Source organism: Theobroma cacao, chromosome 2 (assembly GCF_000208745.1).
Source record: "Theobroma cacao cultivar B97-61/B2 chromosome 2, Criollo_cocoa_genome_V2, whole genome shotgun sequence".
In the NCBI taxonomy this organism is placed as follows: Eukaryota; Viridiplantae; Streptophyta; class Magnoliopsida; order Malvales; family Malvaceae; genus Theobroma; species Theobroma cacao.
The window spans coordinates 31825868-31843519 of record NC_030851.1 but is presented as its reverse complement, the minus strand read 5'-3'; the positions used below and the strand labels follow the sequence as shown (position 1 = coordinate 31843519).

Sequence of the window (17652 nt, the reverse complement as noted above, 5' to 3'; positions counted from 1 at the left end):
ATTTTAGCCTTAATTATCGATTTTAAACTTAATTAAATTCTTAATTCCTTAGTTACCATTTATTTTATTTTCTTATTTATTATTAGATGTTGGAGACCTTTCTTGGACCCTTCCAATGCTCTAGGAGGGGTTTTCGAAATCCTCCTCACCTCAAGAACGTTTGAGAAGACTCATTTATCCCCTCAAGGAGGCTCCGTCATCAAGTTTTAGTAACTCTTGACTATGTTGATTTTCAATTTGGATTTTATATATTTTATTTTTTTCTTTTTTTATTAAATTATTTTTATGATATTTTTATCGATACGTGAATGAAATCTTCATCTCGGATAAGTTTTCCAAGACCATCCCAACTCTTTAGTGGAGTTCAAGAATTTGTCATCACTTAGGGAATTTCTTCAAAAAGCTCATCTCTACAAGCCTCCCAAAAAGGATCCCATCGTTAAATGTTGTCGTTCACGAATCGAATATACATTATTAATGTACATGATGCAACCATGAACTGATAACATGATTTTTCAATTTTAAATAATGGGAAAAAACCTTGTCTCGAAAGAATTATTCAAAGCCCTGCCCAATGCTTTGGTAAAGTCTAGAAGTTTTTCTTCACCTAGGGAAATTCTTGAAAAAACTCGTCTCCACAAGTTTCTTGAGAAAGTCCCATCATCGAGAGTTTTATACCCAATTTCAAAGTAATTGACTCGTATGCGACGCAAAATCATGGATGATGCAAAATGGATACATCAATAAATCGAATGTTTGATTTATAACCTTGTGATTGTAAAATTGATATTTTGCTTTAATTGTATACCTTTTATGTTTACTAGATTTTAAAATGATTATTTGAATTAATGAAGTTTTGGAATATAAAATTAGGATGATCCCAACACTTTGGGGAAATCCTAATTAAATTCCTCACCTAGGGAAGTTAACCTAGAAATGCGACTCTTCACATTCCCGGGCAAAGTTCCATCATCAAATTATCTCAAATAACACAATTTTTAAAATTTTTTATTTTGTCATATTTCTTTTATATTTATATCTTTTGTAAAATTTGTCTTTTTCTAATACATTAATCTAATAACATTATGCATATTTTTTCAAGTATATATTTTATTTTCATTCCTACATTTTATGCTAATCAACACAACTAACAAAACTAAATAACTAACATGAAAATGTGCAAACAGTAAATTCAAGCCCAAATGGACATAACAAGCAAGAATAACCCAAGTGAAATTCACACCAAGCAAACCCAAGCCTAACATTGGATCCAATGGCAATAGAGTGGGTCTAGCGTAACTAGATCTCATTGAGCTTTGCCTTCATTTTCCTTCCCGCGGGCTTGAGCCAAGTTCTCTTTTCTTTCTTTTCTTCAACAAAAAAGAAATATTTTTGCTAGGAGTTGATAACTCTATGATATAGAGTTATCTTGTCACTTTTTAAGCATTAAAATCAGTTAAGTCTTTGAGTTTTGATATGAATTAGTCTCGTTTTAGGAGTTTTTTTAAGTTGGTTAATTAGTTTTATTTTTGTTGAATTTAGGTTGATTTAGGTCTCTTTTAATGAGAATAATGATGTGGTTTTGTGCTTTTTGTAGGTGCTTGTTTGAAGGAGTTCAAATCGGAGAAAGAAAGCAAAATTTAGACTAAAAAATAGAACATCGGGTGCTACGGCCATGGCTGAATGGGCATCGTGGCATTGTGAAGAGAGGAACACTAACAACTAAATAGAATGTTAGGTGCCACAATGCCCAAGGATGGAGGCTGTGGTGTCGAAGGCAAAGAGGAGAAAAAATAAAAAAAGAACTCGTTGCCACGACACCAAGGGAATGGCATTGCAGCATTAACACAATAACTTCTCCATGCAACAATTTTGAACTTCTATTTCAAGTAGGATTTCGAGGCTTATTTAAAGAATCGTTGAGAGCACTTGAAGAAAACAATTAAGATAGATTTTCTTTGAAGAAAAAGAGCTATCAAGCAAGCAAGAAAGCGAGGAAAAACTCTTGAAGATTGAAGACCGAAGACCTGAAAAATCTTAGTTCTTTTTTCTTCTTTAGTTCTTCTTATACTTCCCTTGTTTTGTGTTGATGGTTAAACTTTTTTGAATGATGTTTTTAGTAGTTATGAGGAACTAAATTTCTTATCTAGAATTGCAATTAAACCTAACATGTAGTTTAAATTTTTAATACTCTTTCTTGCTTATGATTAATAGTGTTTGAGTTGTTTATTTTCAATCTTGTGATTAATGCGTCTGATTGTCTGATCACCAATTAGATTGGTAGGGTAACCTAAATAAAATTGGAAAATGGAGTTTAGTGTAAGCCCCGGATGAAATAGCATATGTTCAATTTTAATTGCATGAGATGATTGATTTGATTCAAATGTAGAATAGGAATACACTTACAAGTCATATGTAGCCAATTTAGAGTCTAAGCTTAATGAGTTTTTCTTAATTGCAATTTGCATAGGTATATAGTAGATTGGTTGAGAAAGATATTTTTATAAGAACATTGAAAGAGACTTATAAATACATTAGAGCTCTAGGTTAACAACTCAGTTGTTTATAAGTAAAGAGAGTAAAAAAGATTCAAGGGAAATGTAAAGTGGATATTGTGGTTTTATACTTTGTTTGATTGGTTTTTATACTTTAAATTACTATTCTTGTTATTAGTTTTAGTTTTAAGTAAGTTTAAATTTGATTGTTTGAATAAGATTAAGCTGTGGTAATTTTAGCACTTAGCAAAATTTTGGTGCAATTCCTCATGGGAGCGATACTCTACTCTTTATTATATTACTTGTTAATGACACATGTTTTTGGCACTATTGTCGAGGAATTATTTTCATAATTTTTGTTAATTTTAACACCAAGTAATCTTAGTCTTAATTCAAACTTTCTTTTTTTTTTGTTTTCAAGTACTTCTGGTCATTATATGCGAAGAGTCAGAGATTTGGAATTTGTTCCTTTTGATCTGAAAATTGAAATTACTTTTCGAAGACTTCAGAGGGAGAATCAACAAGTTTTGACTCAACGCGAAGTAATGGTTGATCAAGAACAAAACAAGTCCTTTCGAGAATATGCTGTACCTCTCATACAAGGCCTTCATTCTAACATCCATAGACCTACTATCCAACCTAAAAACTTTGAGATTAAGCCAACAATCATTCAAATGATTTAGACTTCAATTTAGTTTGGGGGATTACCAAATGATGATCTTAATGCACATATTGTTAATTTTCTAGAGATTTGTGATGCATTCATGGCCAATGGCATTTATGATGATGCCATTCGATTGAGGCTCTTCCCATTTTTAATGAGAGATAAGGCAAAGAGTTGGTTGAATCACTTCCAACTAGTTCGATTAGTACTTGGGATAATTTGGCTAAAAAATTCTTAACTAAGTTCTTTCCATCAACTAAGACAACAAAGATGCAGAATGATATCACCTGCTTTATGAAATGTGATTTGGAATCACTATATGAGGCTTGGGAGAGGCATAAGGATTTACGTAGAAGATGTCTTCACCATGGTTAGCTAAATGACTATAAGTAAAAACTTTCTACAATGGTTTGTTGGGACCAACTAAAACCACCATTGATGCTACAACAAGAGGGGCACTAATAGGTAAATTTATTGATGAGGCTTATGACTTGTAAGAAGAGATAGCTTTTAACAATTACCAATGGTCATTTGAGAGATTGGGTCTAAGAAAAGTTGTTGGTATTCATGAGCTTGATGCAATTAATGCCTTGACTACACAAATGCTTACTCTTACCAAGAAAATTGATACATTAGGTGTCCATGCTATTTAGAGTCCTTTCGTGACATGTGAGTTATCTAGAGATAGGCATTCCAGTGATCATTGTCCAGTCAATGCTGAATTTGTACAGTTTGTTGGGAAGATTAATAGACAACAAAATAATCCTTATTCCAACAACTATAATCTTGGTTGGAGAAATTATCTTAATTTCTCTTGAAGCAACAACAAAAAATCTTTATTAGCACTTAAGCTAAACTTTCCTCTTGGCTTTCCACCACAAGCTAAAGCTCTTCTGCTTGAGAAAAAGCCATCTGTGAAAGAGTTATTCATGCAATACATGGATAAGATTGATTTTTACATTCAAAGTCAAGCAGCATCACTCAAAACTTTTGAGAAAGAAATGGGTCAACTTGCCAATGCCTTCAATAATAAACTTCAGGGACCTTTACCAAGTGACATCGAACCAAATCCTAGAAGAGAAGGAAAACAAAAATGCAATGCGATTACTTTAAGGAGTAGTAAACAGCTTGATTAGGTAAAAGGTAAGGAAGTTATAGATGGTGGAGATAAAGTTTATCTAGAGGATACTTCTAGCAAGCAAGTTTAAGTTGATAAAGTTAGCAAGGGGAGAAAGTATCCACATCACCACAAGTCAAGACATATGTGCTTTTCATTCCTTTTCCTCTAGCATTGAAGCAAAAGAAATTGGACAAGCAATTTAAGAAGTTCTTAAATGTCTTCAAGCAAAAGAAATGCTTTGGCACAAATACTTTCTTATGTGAAGTTCCTTAAAGAGATCATATCTGAGAAAAGGAAATTAAAAGATTTTGAAATAGTTGCACTTCCTAAAAAGTGTAGTACTATAATCCAAAACAAGCTCCCACCCAAGCTTAAGGATCTGAGGAGTTTTTCTATTTCTTGTATTATTGGTAAAGTTGAATTTTCTAAAGCTTTGTGTGATTTGGGTGCTAGTGTTTCACTTATGCCTTTGTCTGTGGCCAAGAAACTTAGACTTAAGGAGATACAACATACTACAATTTCTTTGTAGTTAGCAGATAGATCAATCGCTTCCATAGGGATTATAGAGGATGTTTTGGTGAAAATTGGGAAACTCTACGTTCTGGTAAACTTTATTGTGCTCGAGATGAAAATGATGTTGAAATTCCTCTTATTTTAGGATGACCATTCTTAGCTACAACAGGAGCAATCATAGATGTGAAGAATGGCAAGATGACTTTAAAAGTTGGAAACAAGGAATTAGTGTTTAATTTATTCAATGCAATTAAGTATCCCTATGCAGATAGTTGCTATACATTAGATTCAGTTAATGAGTTGGCTAAAGAGCATTTTGACAAGGAATATCTTGCAATAATAAGTTTTGAAATTGGACAACAAGTGTTATTTTCTAATTCTTGCTTCAAGCTTTTTCCATGGAAATGCAAATTAAGATGGTTGGGTCACTTCAAAGTGGTTAAGGTCTATCATTGTGGTATAATAGAGATTGATAGTAAGGTTACTGATGCATTTATGGTTAATGGACTATGCCTCAAAAATTATTTCATGGATGAAGTTGTGAGAAAAGGGGTGCCATAGTCAAGCTATTAACTATAAAGAAATGCTTCTTTGTTGGCAACCTAAGCTTTTGAAACTCTTACTTTTTTTTCTTTGAAGTTACTTTTTTATTTTTTTAGATTTTTCACATTGATTTTTTTATTTTTTTCTCATTTAGATTTTGTTACCTTATTAGATCCTCCCACAAGCATAAGTGACAATGGTGAGGACAAAAAAAGGAGAATAGAGCTCTTTCTGCATTACTACCATTGTTAGTGGAGTTTTACTTATCTTTTTCTTTTTCTATTTTAAACATTAAGGACAATGCTTGATTTAAGTTTTCGAGGGGAGGTTTGATTTTTTAGTTATGGTTTTATCTTTTGATTTATGTTTTTGTTCATTTATGTTTTTAAGCTTATGTAGTGTTTTGGTTTTTGGAGTTATAGCTAGAGTTTTGTAATGCCAAGTTTTTGATGATTTTCCATATCCAATGATGAGAACTTAGTTATCTTGTTGCCTTTAACTTTTGTTAAATATGAATATTGTTTTCTACAAAAACTTTTGCTTATTCCAATGAAAAAAATTCCATTAGAAAAATTTTATTAGCAATTCCAACGAATTACCAACGGAATAAATTTTGATATTTTCCAACGGATTTCTAATGAATTTTAGATAGATTTTAGAAATCCATTAGAAAAATATTTTGCGCCAAAAAAAATCTACTTCCAAAATTTCCAATTGAATTTCCTACAGATTTTCGACAAAAATTTCTGACGGAACTTATCTCGTTGGAAATCGGTTGGAAATATTTTAGGTGCCAAAACATTTAATCCCACCAAATTTTCCAACAGAATTTTTTGGAGGAATATTCTGTCGGAATTGACTTTTTTTATATGTTTTATTTTTATTAAAAATATCATTCAATAAATTCTTATTTATTTATTTGTATTTATTGTTTGTCTCCATTAATTATGATTGTATATAAATATTAATCTTTGACTACATTTATATATGTATGCATACATATATAAATTTTTTACATATTTATTGACAATGATTCATCCATAGTAAATTTCATTTAGAAATAAATTAATTGTTAATAAATTATAAATATTAAATAATTTTATTTAATTATTGACATTTGGTTAAACTTTCCATCTACATAAATAGATTCTTTGTTACTTATAACTTCAAAATTATCATTATGATATATTATAAATTAATAAGTAATATATATATCTATATATATTTATATATATAAACNTTATATATTTTCATAAAAGAATAATAATTTATTAAATTATATATATATCACATACATATATACTATATATCATAAATAAATAAGAAGGGACTAAATTATTGTACATAATTAAGATATATATATATATAGTAATTATAAACTTTCATAAAATAATAGATTATCTATAGAAGATTCATATGAATACTATTATTATTGATATATATTTCATAAAAGAAGACTATATATGTGTGTTTATGAAATATATATATATATATACATACATATATATCATTAGATCGATTAATTATATTAACTATAAGTAAGTTATATTTTACAAAAAATTATACTTAGTTAGTAATAAGTAATAAACTATATATATAGAGTAATTATAAACTTTCCTAAAAGAATAAACTATATATATAAGAACAATATATTAATATTATTATTATTTATATATATTTCATAAAAGAAGACTATATATGTGTGTTTTTATGAAATATATATATACATACATACATACATATGTAACAAATGCATGTATGTATGTATACATACCTACATACATATATATATATATATATATATATATCATTAAATCGTTGAATTATATTAATTATATAAATAAGTTATAGACTATATATATAAGAATAATTTATTAATATTATCATTATTTATATATATTGCATAAAAGAAAACTATATATGTGGTTATGAAATATATATATATATATATATATATATAGATACATACATATAACTTACTTATAGTAACTTAATTTAGATATTGTTATATAATTAACCAAGTTATATTTTACAAAATAATATATTTAATTAATAATAATTCATAAACAATATATTATATAATCAACAAAATAATATATATAATATATATTAATATATATAAAACATTAATATATAATATATTATGATTATTTATAAATATTAATTTAATACATATATAAAATATTATGTATAATTATGTTTATAATTTATATAGTATAGTTTATTGCTAATGGTTCATATATAGTTAATATAAAATTATACATTATACATTAATATATGATATATTATGATTTTCTTTGTTAAAAATTAATACTTTTACCTTTTTAATTTTAAAGCAGTAATAACACCTAATTAACCTGGCAGCCTTGCCGCTTGATTTTTTCCCCAAATTTTCAATCTTTTAGAATCCCTCTGCCCACAAAACCTTTGCTGGCCCTTGCCACCCCTTGTTGAGCCAAGCCTTGCTAACCTCTTGTGGACCTTACTGAACTTTGATGCGGTTCGCTAACCCCTGCTTCCTCTTGTTGCCTTCCAATTTTATCTGAAGTGTAAGTGCCTCACTGACCCAAGCTGCCTCTTATTTCTATCGGAATGTTTACCTTGTTTCTTGTTTCATTGCTACCTTGTTGTTTGTCAATGGATAATGAATTGCCGTTTTGCCTTGTTGTTTGTTGTTTGTGTAATTGCATCTAATTTTTCATAGGGCTTTCACTAGGTCTTTTTATGCTTGGGGAAAGTACCTTGAGTGTGCAAAACTTACTGCCCATGAGTAAGAAAAACCAATGCTATTCCCTTCCAAACATGAATAGACTCTTGCAAGCAATGTGACAAAAACGTTTAGGAAACAATGTGAGCAGTAGTGCCCCTGCCCCTTGCCCTTTGCCTCTTGCCGCCCCTTGCCACCCCTTGGTGACCCTTGGTGTGCCTTGTTAACAGTCGGTAAACCCCGTTAATCCTCTGCTTCTTTTAGAAAAAGCTAGGCAAAGGTCAGTGAATGAACACAACACATTTTTAGTTATTCTTACTTGATCTTCTGCTTCTTTTCTTTGTTTTAGTTTAGATCTATTCTGTTACCAAATCTTGAAGGTTGTATGTTTGGTCATTCTTATTTTTTTGCATTGCTATCTAGCATTGATTTGTCTAACTAAAGATGCCAATTAGAAATGCTTAATCGTTCACCCTTTTGCTTTGTGTTATAGGAGTAGGCAACCCCGTGCTGATCTAATAAAGGTATAACTTTTTTCATATCTTGATCAAATGACTTGCTGGCGGCCTAACTTAGGAAATAAAACTCAATCTCAAGAATTTTGGCCATCCCATGTTGCGTATTAGAACTTTCGTTTTTTATTTCTTTAGTTTTGTAATATCTTCCTTCTTGAAAATATAATGCATTATATAATCTGACTGCAGGACCAAAGCTTTAGGAGGAATAGGCAAAGTGATACCTTGGAGAAGGTTAATCAAATTCTGGTTAAGTTTGAATGTGACAGAGACAAAAGAATTAGAGAAAAAGGTACGTTCGATTATTTCTAGCTAATTTCTTTTTTATACAAAAAATTCTATTTTCTGCTCTTGCTTCTATTGGATTAGATCTAGAGGTGGCAAGAGAATTAATCCAATGAACATGCTCAATCTATATGAATGAACTTGAATTTAATAGAGAAAGCAATTACCTAAAAATCTGACCTTGACTTGAAACTTAAAATGGTTTTGTAAAACCTCAACCTCCATAGACACGTAACTTGAGGTAGATACGAAGGCATGGATTAGGGGTAGTCTTGTCATTTTTCTTGGTGAGCTCCTAGAAGAGGTTTTCTAATATTATTAAGGTCTAAGTTCGTAGAATAAGTAAATAAAAAATATATAACAAGAAAATAAATAAAGTAAAAATAATTTTCACATTAGGGGTAAAATGGTAATTTTAGATCTCGAGTCTAAATTTCTAAGTTTTCGTGAACTCGAGTACCTCTATTCTATTGTGAACCTTGTCTCAATATCCAAAGAGTAAAAAATTTCGCCAAAAAAAAGGAGGAAGATAAAGTCAACTTGTTAATGGCATTTTCGTAAATATGTGAAACTTTTGTCAACCTTAGGTATAAATATCCTTACTTTTCTGCACCTTCTCCATTCTTCCTCTCATTTATTCTCTCCATTGCAGATTTTTCATCTTCCATGGAGGTCGTCCTTGAAACCTCCATAACCTTCTCATATTAACTCCAAATTTCATGTTTTTATACACTTTTTCATAGGATTTTTCGTCCTCTTTTACTTTTTCACCTCAAAAACCCTCAAAAAGTTTTTCCTTTGCACTTTCTCTCACTAGCTGAACGTTTTTAGAAAGAGAAACTATAACACCCCATACTTTGCTCTGTTGACTAATAGAACTTATCGGATACCAATTGAGGTTAATTTTAGTGTTTAAGAGTGATGAAGGGTGGAGGGAATATTCTAAAGTAAAATATTTCACACGCAAAGCAATAGTAATTAAATAATAATATTTTTATTGAGGATGAATTAACAATATAAAAAGTAATTTGAAAGTGAATCGGGGCATAATAAGACATTTTAGGTGTCGAGAAGACAAGTGAAAAATTTTAAAATAAAATAATATTTTAATTAAAAAATAATATTAAAATATTAATATTTTATTCAATATCAACATTTTTCATGAAGAAGGAGTATATGGTCAATCTAAGTGGGGGAGAACAAAAACAAGGAAATTTCGAAGAGAAATGACGTTAATAGGGCCTCGTGTCTTTATTAAATAAAGTTAGCGCAGGTAAGTAAATACTTAAATATTGTGGTGATACCATGTTGAAGCATAAACTTGATATTTTATTGATACAAGTGTTAAGGAGGAAAAATGAAAAGAAATTGAAATTAAAAGATTGTGGGAGGATACAATTAAAAAGGATGAAAACCTTGGGAGGTAAAAATATTAATTTTGTCATTAGTTGGTCAAAGCTTCCAAAGGAAGCTTTAACAATTCATTCTTATCCCATGGTCGATTCTTATCTCCTCCCACAAGATACTTTCTTCTTGATCTCCATGCTTCCACACCATTTTCATGCTCCTATGCCATTTTCACCTTGCCACCATGCAATTGAAAAGAAAAATAGAGAGAATTGGCCAAGGAAAGAAAAAAGAGAAAAGTGGAAGGCTTGGGTAGTAAGTGATTCAAGAGTAATTGAAGAAAAATCAAGTAGGTCTCAAGATTCAAGAGACTTAGGGTAAGGATTTTGATTTTAACTTGAGTAATTTTTGGAAATGAGTTGGTAATTGTGTAAGTATTTTTGTGGTAGCTATGGTGGCCATGGGTGTGAGGTAATTGTGAATTTTGTTGGGTGAAATCCAAGCTAAAACCAAGTGGTAAGCTTAATACTACAATTTGAAGTCTATGATTAGTTTAATATTGTGAGAATGATTGTGTGTAATATGTAGTGTTATGGTGATGTCATGGGTATGGTTGGAAAGCAATTATATTAATTGAAGCTTGGGAAAAAATGGATTATGTGGATATGTGTTGTTAGGAAAGGCTTAAAAGGTTATGGATGTTGGTGCGTATGAATGAATATTGATGTTATGCTTGGTGGCAACATGTAAATGAGAATGGTAGTACATGTAGACTTAAAAAATGCTTGATGGAAGTGAATTTATAATTGCTGCCATATGCTAGGTTATTGTTATGGAAATGATGGTTGAACTTGATAAATATCCTTAGAAATGATTAATATATGTATTAGAGTCATAAATAAGTTACCGATAATTATAATTTAAAGAATTAGCAAGGATAAAGGCAACTGTAGTAAAAATGTGTTAAGATGTATATGAATATGCAAGGTTAAGTGAGGAAAAGTGGTGATTCTAGCATAGTGTGAGTTATTAACATGATGGTAATGTTTGAATAAGGAGGAAAATGAGAATGATAAACATTAAGATTATTGAATTTGGATTGTTGCTAGGAAGTATATAATTAGAAAAGTTTACCGTGGTGGTGTGTCGAGTGAAGTAATGAGTGACCGGTAAGTAGAAATAGCGAGATACACACCTGAATCAAAAGCGACGAAGCATCCCGCTATTGTAAGGTGAATGGGGGGTGCCTATTTCAAAATTTCCATAACTATATAATGTTATACATATTATAAACGTTGCCAGATTTCATTAAATGCAATTGTAGAAAGTATGAGCTGTTAGCCTCGATAGGAGATTTCTAAATAGATTTACAATGATTTATACACTGTTATTGTGGAAAGCATGAGCTGGTAGAACTCGTAGGAAATTGTGGATGCAAGCTATTTTGAAAATTGTTTTAGATATATCTATAGATGAGCTATATACGTAAAGTGTTTTAAAAATCAGGAAACAAGCCCTTTATACTGTTTTGCATTCAAAATCTGTGCCTTGTATCTTTTGTGTGATATGCATAGTTAAATGTAGTTATTAAATGATTTAAAATGCAAGTTTTGAGCACTGGTTTTAGTCCAATCTTTGTATAAGAGAATACACCATGCCTTTTTACATGAAAAGTAATTTGAAAGGTTATTGAACCTTGTTTTCAAATGGTTTTAAGCAAAAGACTTGGAAATCTTAATGTGATTTTTGAAAATGGTTTTGACAAACCAAGTGCGTCGAGAGTAGGCTGGCTGTCACTTCGATTAATTGTGACCCTCGTGCACAAGTGAGCTCTAGCTATAGAACCTTTGGGTCACCGACGGGTGGTTAGGCGTGGTAGGGGCCATGACTTGTGATATGTTTGCGTGGCTAGGCCACAAGTGGTCCGGTGGAATGAGATTCTCGAATGTGCGTGTTTGTCGACTGCTTGATTCTCAGATGTCGGCCAACAATGTGGAGATTACTATGGCTATGGGAATCCGATGGAGTAAGACTTCCAAATTGTTTTTACGTGGAAGTGGCTCCACGTGTTGATATTATACTTTCCTACTCGAGAGCCTTGTGAGTTTTCAATGTGTACTCTCTTGCATGGTGGAGAGTTAAGATTTTCTCTACAGCTCCCATTGTTTAAATAAAAGCTTTCAGTGCTTACTTAACAAACATAAGTTGATTTAGGTGGTTGTACACTTTGATTTCTTTACATGCCACACATTTTGGGAGCGTGGTTACCTTTTTACTGTATTTCATAATTTGATGGCAATGATATTTTCGATGATTGAAACTTTTTCTGTTACACTTATTTTCGACACTGTTTTTGCCAAAGAAAGCATTGTATTATGATTCTACGATATTATTTTTACAAGGCACAAATATCCTTCTTATGGTTTGGTTTATAGGATTTGCATTTTATATTATAGTTTTATCATTCAAATGATCTGTTTAGTGCTTGTTTTCCATCTACTCCCTACTCACGGAGCCGATGATCATTGAGTCTGTAAGACTCACCCCCTTATTTCCCTTTTGCAGATAGTGATCGGCCTAGCATGCAATTATCGGCACTTATGGTCCATTGCAGATAGGTCAAGGCATCTCATAGCATTTCATTGCAAGTCACTCTGCTACTAGAGGTCAAGTCGTAGCACTTTGTTTATTTAATTGTAAATGGATAATGGCCTTGATATAAGTATTAAACTGGAGACTTTAGACCTCATTCTATATACTTATGATTATATGTTTTAAAGATTGAATTGATTATTATAATTATGGTTCAAGTTATGATACGAAAGAATATGGTTTAAGCACTAATATGGATTGGTGAACGAGTATAGTGCATTATCGAGAATCTTTAATAAGGCTTGCTCGGGTCTGGTGGGCTATGCCTATTAGGCCCATGCGCTGGTCATGGCCTAAGATTTAGGCTGTGGCAAAGTTGGTATCAGAGCCTAAGTTTAGTCGAGTTCTAGGAATTCTCATGTCAGTTAGTGGAGTTGTCGGAGTTAATGTAGAGTCTTGTTTATGGTTTCTGACTACAGCACAAGTCATAGATAAGAGGCTATATAAACTCATATTCCTATTAACCTACCCTTTTGCTAACGTCATATAAAGGTAACAAGTGGTGCCGTTGTCCGAGTTTGAGACGCCACCCTAGACACCAACTATTGTTGGAAAAATTTAAGCAAATGCTCCTAATGAAAGGTTAATGTAATGATATATCCCTCCGATTAAACATCGAAGAAAGTGGAGCTAGACTAATAAGTCCTTTGTAACTTATTTATTTGATGGAGTTATAATTTGAGTCCATGATTGTCAATGAGAAGAAAATTGGATGACATTGGATCATTATTGAGGTCAATATAAGGAGCACGTAAGATAATGGTAATAAAGGACGCCTTCATTGGAATGAATAGTGATTGTTGTGATTCACTTAAAGTTTATAACTTTGAGTATTAAGGGAGATGTAAACCCATACTCATGTGCATGGATGTAAGTGCAGTATGTTAAAGGAGCTTGTCATGCCCATATATAAATGGTGTTGGGCTTCTGAAGTATTTTATATGCGTATATGTGTTGAATATGTGTATAGCAACTTAGATGGAGTTGGTTTTGATTTCAATTAAGTGATTATGAGATCCCAAGGTTTGATTTGGATTATTATGGTTATAGTTATAACTGCATGAATTAAAGCAAGGCTGAAAATCAGTGATTGTTATAATAAATGTGTAGTCATCAAGTAAAAGGCTAGTAAACGAATCTGCTCTAAGGATGAGCTTGAATTTTACTATGCTTAGCATGAAGCCAAAGGATTAAAGGACTAGTTGTGGATTTGGTAGCTTGAAGTTAAATGACTTAGAAATGTTGATTCTAGTTTAAATGTCATATGGAGTTCTATATTTGAGATTGATATACAAATTGTTTTAAAGATCAATTTAGGAGTCTATTTGGATTTGTATGCAAACTATGATGAAAATGATTAGACTTGAAGTTAATTTCTCCAAAGGTAAGGGATTTAGAAGATGTTGATTTTTGGATATGCTCTAAGAGGGAGCTTCTGTATCTTAAGTTTAAGAAACTTTGATCTTGTGACCGTAAAGGCGAGATGCAATAACTAAGTAAATTATTCACTTTATAAATGTAATTGGTTAAAAATTGATGAGTAAAGTCAAGATTTTAACATTAAGCGGTGTATAATTTGATATTTATGTATTAAGAGTTATTTGGAGACAATTGCTTAAGCAAATTTGCACTAAATGCTATGGTAAAGGAATGTGATTGTTAGTAGTGAAATATGCCTAAACAATGATTTTGGCATACCACAAAAAAAAAAGAGGTGAAATAGATATGTTGAAATTAATGTTTTGATAGCGTATGTATGATGGAAAGTTAGTTTTGCAAATTGTAGTTTTCGTGGTCATGAAATATGTAAAGGTTATCAATATGTTGGCATACATTTGGAGTTGTAATTTATGAGTTCGGAGAATTGTTTTGATAAAGTAAATTTCCAACGGCTGCAGCACCGTAGCCTTAGGAACATCTTATGTTAGGAAGCAAGAACAAGATGTGAGTGGCATGGAGACGGATTTGCAAGCGAAGTTATGGTCAGTAGACTTGATGTTCAGCTTTGTTGAATGGAGTTGTAGGGTTTTGGAAACTATTTATATAAATGAATTGAAAAGTTTCTTTATTACCTTATATAAGGGTATGAAACAAAAAGGGGAGTTAGAAAGTTCTTGAGATAGATTACCATGTGAAGTGTTAGGATAAACATTACGCAAACTAAAGTCAAATCCTAAAAAATAAGGGGGAGAAGAGATTAAGCTTTGATAAAGGCTAAGGAAAGAGTGAATGAAAGGTAAGATAAATGATGGGAGAAGTGTTGATGTTGTTACAACAAGCATAAGAAGCTTAAGGATAATCTATGCAAATATGCTAAGTTAGTTGGTACGGTCTCAATTAAGAACAAGGACACTTTGAGAGATTTGAAAATGATGTCCATTGAGACCAATGAGCTAAAATGCTATTAAGCATACATTAAATTGTTAAGGTTATAAGTGGCTTTGAAGATAAGCCTTTGATTGTTTAAGTTCTCAATAGAATCTTATTAAGGGAAGTGTTTAAGTGTTTTGGAAATGTGTGGAAAAGTGTGAGAATGTACTAGTTTGACTTATTATAAGAGGTTATATTTGGATGGCCATGAATGGCTCGTGAGCAACCAAGCAATGCACAGGTAAATGTGCAAGGGAGCTATGTGTCACGACCCAAATTCCGGGTCATGACCGGCGCACGGATCCAATGGACGTAATCCACTAAACCCAGCAAGCCTATTATTTATTTTACTTATGATTCTATTTATTATCACTAAGTCCTATTTCATGACTTTGAGTCAAAATAGTGATATACATTGCCAACTCGTACTGGCATTACTCTTTTAAAATTTACATTAAGTTCATCTATACATAACAAAATAATACTCGACCTCCAGCGGAGTGACTCGGATGGATATACAGCTACCGAATGCCGAGACACCTACCAAAAGATGTACACAGATCTACAAGGACACCTCGTCCTAATTATCGGCTACCTCGTGATCTGAAAACATGAATTTGAAAATGGTGAGTATAAACCCAGTGAGTGAACAAGGAAGGGAACAAGCAACAATTAGGGAGAATTTAAAATCATGATGCACTTGTTTCAAAACAATGCAATTTAGTTCATTCCTATTTAAAACCCCTCCAAACCCGAGAGTTTTTCGCTACAGCGAGCATGAATTTCGCTGCAGTGAAAACAGAGCAACAAGAGAAACATTTTTCCTCACTCAACAAAAAGCCATCCTGCTAAACTAATAAAATCAACATAAAATTCATGAAAATTCTCAAAGTATAATGTGTCAAATTTCACGTACATTACAACCATAAATCATTGTCCATCAATTTGCTATATCACACATATTTACATATGTATATATATATATATACGTATATACCCATCATCATCATCTCACCAACCCATCATCATCATCACCAGCTCATCATCATCATCACCAGCTCATGCGCACTCCCTACTCGCACATGGCTGGGTCATCACCGGGTTATGCGCACTCCCTACTCGCACATAACCGGGTCATCCTCGGCTTATGCGCACTCCCTACTCGCACATAGCCGAGTCAACATAATTACACAACATTATATTCAAGCATATATGTATATCAACATAATGCAGCCACATAGAAATCCATAATAACCACATTTCATAACATAAACCTTTTCTCAAAAGCTTGTTCCCAAGGCATTCATTTTCATGAAAAATTGCATAAAATCATTCAAACACTTTGTTCAAAACAGTCATATTCCCAAAACAATTTTGATAGGCAGTCCACTCACAGGTGTCGAAAATTCGGATTCCGGGTGAACTCTGACTAATAGTCCTCAGGCGTAATTCCTTTGCCTTTTCCGGACGTCTCACCACCTTGACAAATAACAAAGTCGAGGAATTTACTATATTGTCCCTAAATTGATATAAATTAATTTAAACTACTAATGCTTGATATGTAAATGCAAAAATATGTCCGATTACCGCTTAATCACGGTATCGATTAAATTCGACCGATCACCCGATTAATCGGCGATTGTGTCCAAATCACCTCCAAATTAATTCATTTCTCCTCTAATACCTTAATTTACCACATACATTTAAATAAAGCCAAATTCAGCATTAGAACCCTCACAGTTCCTTATAGAAAAATTTGGTCATTTGGTGCACTAGCATCAAATTTTTTTCTACATAACCGTTTCACCTTAATTCATCATTTTCCAAGCCATTTTCCTTGAAATAAAAACAATCCCCCATTGATATTCAGCCCTCATGGTTCGACCAACAAGGAACCCTAGAGAAATTGAATATTTCTTTTGTGTTTTTGTTCATAACCATGCTTAACTATCCCTAAACACTAACATAGTCTAAAATCAAATTATTCCAACAACAATTCCTCTTCCATACCCATTTTTCAGAATTGAATTCATCATGATAACTCAATATTCAACCATGGAAATCAAGAACAAAAGCATGGGTAAGCTAGGTATCAAGGAGAATTAAAGAAATTTTAACTTACCTAGCTTGTTTCCTTGATTTCTTCACTTTTTCTTTGAATTTCCACCTAGGTTTTCTTGTTTTTCCTTTTGTTCTTCCTTTTTTCTTGTTGCTGGATGTCTAGGCCGAATATGGTGAGGGAATTGGGGATTTAATGGGCTGATTTCTATAGAAAATAATAAAATAATCAAGCATGCCATGTGTCACATGCTTATTGGCCCAATTTTTAACTTTTTGACTTTTTCTTCTTAATTTTCCACCACAAATATTCTGGTATTTATCCAATCCTACCACAATTAAAATCCCTTGGTCTTGACAAGTGCTGGGCCGAAAATTTTACT

General features: G+C 32.0%; 1 protein-coding gene and 1 long non-coding RNA gene across 2 annotated transcripts; one reads left to right on the top strand and one right to left on the bottom strand.

Annotated features, from left to right (window-relative positions):
- LOC18609449 lies at nucleotides 2933–12981 on the top strand. Its single transcript, XM_018114967.1, has 5 exons — nucleotides 2933–3082; nucleotides 8273–8322; nucleotides 8536–8566; nucleotides 8747–8849; nucleotides 12755–12981. The coding sequence occupies exons 1-5, from the start codon at nucleotides 2933–2935 to the stop codon at nucleotides 12805–12807; spliced, it is 387 nt and encodes a 128-aa protein (XP_017970456.1). The 3' UTR covers nucleotides 12808–12981.
- LOC108660885 lies at nucleotides 15775–17364 on the bottom strand. Its single transcript, XR_001926585.1, has 3 exons — nucleotides 17334–17364; nucleotides 16606–16690; nucleotides 15775–15814 (listed from the first exon to the last, which is right to left on the bottom strand). It is a non-coding gene; the product is annotated as an uncharacterized LOC108660885 (long non-coding RNA).

Excerpts from the sequence above, each read along its gene's own strand:
- LOC18609449 (XM_018114967.1), top strand. The coding sequence starts at position 2,933 with ATGCGAAGAGTCAGAGATTTGGAATTTGTTCCTTTTGATCTGAAAATT. Across the intron at positions 3,083-8,272 it reads AGTCCTTTCGAGAATATGCT|TCGGTAAACCCCGTTAATCC; the intron begins GTACCTCTCATA and ends CCTTGTTAACAG. Across the intron at positions 8,323-8,535 it reads TTAGAAAAAGCTAGGCAAAG|GAGTAGGCAACCCCGTGCTG; the intron begins GTCAGTGAATGA and ends TTTGTGTTATAG.